This window comes from Vigna radiata, chromosome 4 (genome assembly GCF_000741045.1).
Source record: "Vigna radiata var. radiata cultivar VC1973A chromosome 4, Vradiata_ver6, whole genome shotgun sequence".
Classification (NCBI taxonomy): domain Eukaryota; kingdom Viridiplantae; phylum Streptophyta; class Magnoliopsida; order Fabales; family Fabaceae; genus Vigna; species Vigna radiata.
This window is the reverse complement of record NC_028354.1, coordinates 8,404,575-8,408,287: the sequence shown is the minus strand read 5'-3', so window position 1 is coordinate 8,408,287 and position 3,713 is coordinate 8,404,575. Positions and strand designations below refer to the sequence as shown.

Sequence of the window (3,713 nt, the reverse complement as noted above, 5' to 3'; positions counted from 1 at the left end):
AAAAAAATCATTTAATTTAATTTACCTCTTCAATAATATAAGTGTCAAACAATTCAATACTAATTATTTTCTGACATCTATCTAAAATCTCACATAACTGATTAACAGAGATTCTTATATAAGACTCAAACACTACATGTGAACCAAGATGGTCCACATACACAAACAAAACATACAAACCAAGAAAAGGGACAAAAATTCAACTTAAAATATTAGAGAAATTGATCGAACAAAAAGTGAAGAGCTCGCCACAAAGATCACCCTAGTTGTCTCCGATATTCAAATAGAAGAACATATGTTGAGAAAATCTACAAAGAAGGGAGAAAGCTCTAGAGAAAAAAAATGTTTAGAGAGATGGTGTAATTTTAAAATAATGAAACTCATTTATTGGAATTCTATTTATACTTTAAACTTTTATTATTAAAATAATTGAGTTTTATAATTTTAAACACATTATCAATTCTAAGACACGATTTTCTAGACTTTCACAATAGGGATGATAACAAGTTGGATTGGATATAGATAATTTCTACTTACTACTCGATCCGCAAAAAAAAAAAATAACTTGTTACATGTCTCATTACCTACTAAAAAACCGTTTGAAAAATACATGTGGATTTTTTGAAATCCTTATATATCTAAAAATAATATTTTATAAATTTTTAAAACAAAATATCTGAAAATAGTATTTTATAAATTTTTAAAATAAAATTTTAATAAAATTAAAAAAACTATAAAATGTAATATAAATTTAATTTAATTTAATAAAATATAAATTAAAATTAATTTTAATTAAATTTAACTTAATAAAAAAAATTAATTTTAATTTTTATGAATAACATATACTCAAAATATAAATAATATTATACCCAAACGAATACTAAAATACTCACCACTTATTATACGTGAATGATATATACTCATAGATATGATTATTCACCATAAATTTTATTTACTAATATCGGAAAACACGAATATTTTCGTCATTTTTAATGTAAAATTGAAACGTTAATCCTATCCATTTCTTGTATTTCATCACTTTTTATTTTGTAAAAGAAATTGAAGTTTAGCATCAACACACAGACAATAAATATAATAAATTTAAATATAGAAACAAGTATTTTTACACTCAATAAATATAGATACATGTATTTTATATCTATTATTTTACTCTTTAATTTCTCTTTTTAATAAATATAAAAAATGAGTTGTTAATGTAGAAAAACATTTTTTTCTTTAGATATATGTATTCATTTTTATGATATAAGAAAGAAGTTGGTGTATAAAAAATTAAACAAAAAATGCGTTGGTGTAATACCTATAAATTGGGAGGGACCCACATAAATTTGAGGGATTGGTCACCTCAGTGGCAACTCAGAGATATACAATATCTACATAGCGTAAGACTAACGCACTGGCACGTGTTTCTTGATTTGTTTCGTTCGTACCCACTACGCTACTATATATACTGAGCAAAGGTGTGTTGTTTTCTTTGCAATAGAAACACACCAAATTCTCACCGTTAGAGTACGAACAAGGTGTGAAGGTTGAAAATGTCTTCATCAGGAGGCAGAGGAAGCCAGGAAGAGGAGAAGAAGGGCTCTGATCAAGGAGCACATATCAATCTCAAAGTCAAGGGACAGGTTTCAATCCTCTGTTCATCTTCACTTTCTTCAATTTCATTCTTCTTGTTAGCAAATAAAATAAAATTAGTGTGTTTTTATTTTTGTGATTTTGTTTCTCTTATGCATGAACATGTTTTTAATCCCTTATTGTAGTTTCAATCATCTGGTTTCATGATATCTTGTTGCATGATTGGTCTCTAATTTTACTTCTTGAAAATGTTATTGGATTTGTGTTGAGTTTATATGAGAAATATCTACTGAGAAAGGATAATGGTTAAATGATATTTGGCTGGAGGTTACTCTAATTTACTCAAGAAATATTTAAGAGATTTTCATATTTTCATTTTAAGCAGTTTTCATTGAAACTGATTTTTGAGAGATTTTTATTCTAAGTAGTTTTCATTGAATATTTTTCATTAACAAGTAGTCTTCAATTTGAATTGTAGAAATTCATCTGTAACTGTTTTAAATATTCTGAATACTAGTTTTGTGTTATGTGCATAAAAAAATTCTTTTTAGTATAATTTAAAAATGTTATTTTTGAATTTCTCTTTGTCTCTACTGTAATGGCACGCTTCATGTTTGCTAAGTTTTTTTTTTTTTTGGTTTTAGACTCTCATTACCTTTGTTTGAAATATTTTGTATTCTATTTTTCAAAGTTTTAATCTGATATTGACATGACAGCATATTTCTATCATCCGTAATTATTGTTCTCATGGCAGTTTAAAATTGAAATCGGAGACTTTTATAACAAAATGATGAAAATTTTATGTTGATTTCAAATCACTTTACTTTTTATTTGTACCAAAGAAAAATTTAGTATTGATACAATGACTCTGTTTTGTTCTGAAAAACAGAGAAAAGCTCCTCTCACTTTGCCTTTAGAATAAAAATCTCTCAAAAATCAGTTTCAATGAAAACTGCTTAAAATGAAAATATGAAAATCTCTTAAATATTTCTCTTGAGTAAATTAGAGTAATCTCTTAAATATATATTAAATTTTTTATAATGCATTTGTTAGTTCAGTTCTTTTGTCATGTAGAGACATGTTCGCTGTTCTGATCTTTTTTCTTTACCTATCTTTTTTGGGTTTTTTTTTGGAAACTATGGCATGTTTATGTTGTTTTATTATCTTTATCTAACAAACATTATTTCCTAATACAATTTTCTTTTGGAAGAATATTTTTACACATTTTTCATGCTTCTGATGTTGATTTCTCTGTAGGATGGTAATGAGGTTTTCTTCAGGATTAAAAGAAGCACTCAGCTGAAGAAACTCATGAATGCATACTGTGATAGACAATCTGTAGATTTTAGCTCAATTGCTTTCTTGTTTGATGGAAGAAGACTTAGAGCTGAACAAACCCCAGATGAGGTAGACATAGTTTGGTTGCGTTTTGTAACCTCAGTTTTCTTTATTAACTGCTGCAGAATATAATGCTACTGTTACATTGTGCAGCTAGAGATGGAAGATGGAGATGAGATAGATGCAATGTTACACCAAACTGGAGGTGGATATAAATTTCTTTGAATGTATGTTTATCTACTTCCGAATGCTTGAGAAAACATTGGTATTTGGTGCTTGTTTCAAGGTTTATAATTTGATATGATATTTATGATTATGAGATTAATGTAAAAAGTGGACAATTTTCAATATGAATTTTCCATATTTTCTGTTGTTTAAAAAATTGTTATAATTGTGGGGATACAGTATTGTGGTCTTTCCCTATTCTTTGTGTTGATGAGATTGTATTGTTTGTTTGGATTATCACTTGATTTTGAAATTTTAGTAAATATTGTCTTGTTCATTATGATTTTTTAGTTTGGGATACAACCTTTTTCTTATATTCTTTATTATGATTTCTTACTGTGATGTCTTGAAACTTTGTGACATTTACACTAATGGACTTATTTTAATTGAAGCATAAGACAACAAAATTTTACATTCTTTCCATGTAAAATGTGTATTATTTGCATAACTATTTGCAACTTAATTGATATTCTAATAATTAAATTCTTATTTAAATAAATCATCTATCTAATTTTCTATAAAGATTTTTTAAAATAATATAATTTTTATTAGATTAT

General features: G+C 26.2%; 1 protein-coding gene across 1 annotated transcript; it reads left to right on the top strand.

The window, feature by feature from the left end:
* Positions 1 to 1,479: 1,479 nt before the first annotated feature.
* Positions 1,480 to 3,354, top strand: LOC106758691 (small ubiquitin-related modifier 2). The gene is made up of 3 exons (XM_014641650.2): positions 1,480 to 1,643; positions 2,851 to 3,000; positions 3,085 to 3,354. The coding sequence occupies exons 1-3, from the start codon at positions 1,554 to 1,556 to the stop codon at positions 3,154 to 3,156; spliced, it is 312 nt and encodes a 103-aa protein (XP_014497136.1). The 5' UTR covers positions 1,480 to 1,553; the 3' UTR covers positions 3,157 to 3,354.
* Positions 3,355 to 3,713: the final 359 nt, after the last annotated feature.

Bases quoted from the DNA above. Each gene is read 5' to 3' on its own strand.
- LOC106758691 (XM_014641650.2), top strand. From the start codon at position 1,554: ATGTCTTCATCAGGAGGCAGAGGAAGCCAGGAAGAGGAGAAGAAGGGC. The intron at 1,644-2,850 runs GTTTCAATCCTC...ATTTCTCTGTAG, and splicing joins ATCTCAAAGTCAAGGGACAG to GATGGTAATGAGGTTTTCTT. The intron at 3,001-3,084 runs GTAGACATAGTT...TACATTGTGCAG, and splicing joins CTGAACAAACCCCAGATGAG to CTAGAGATGGAAGATGGAGA.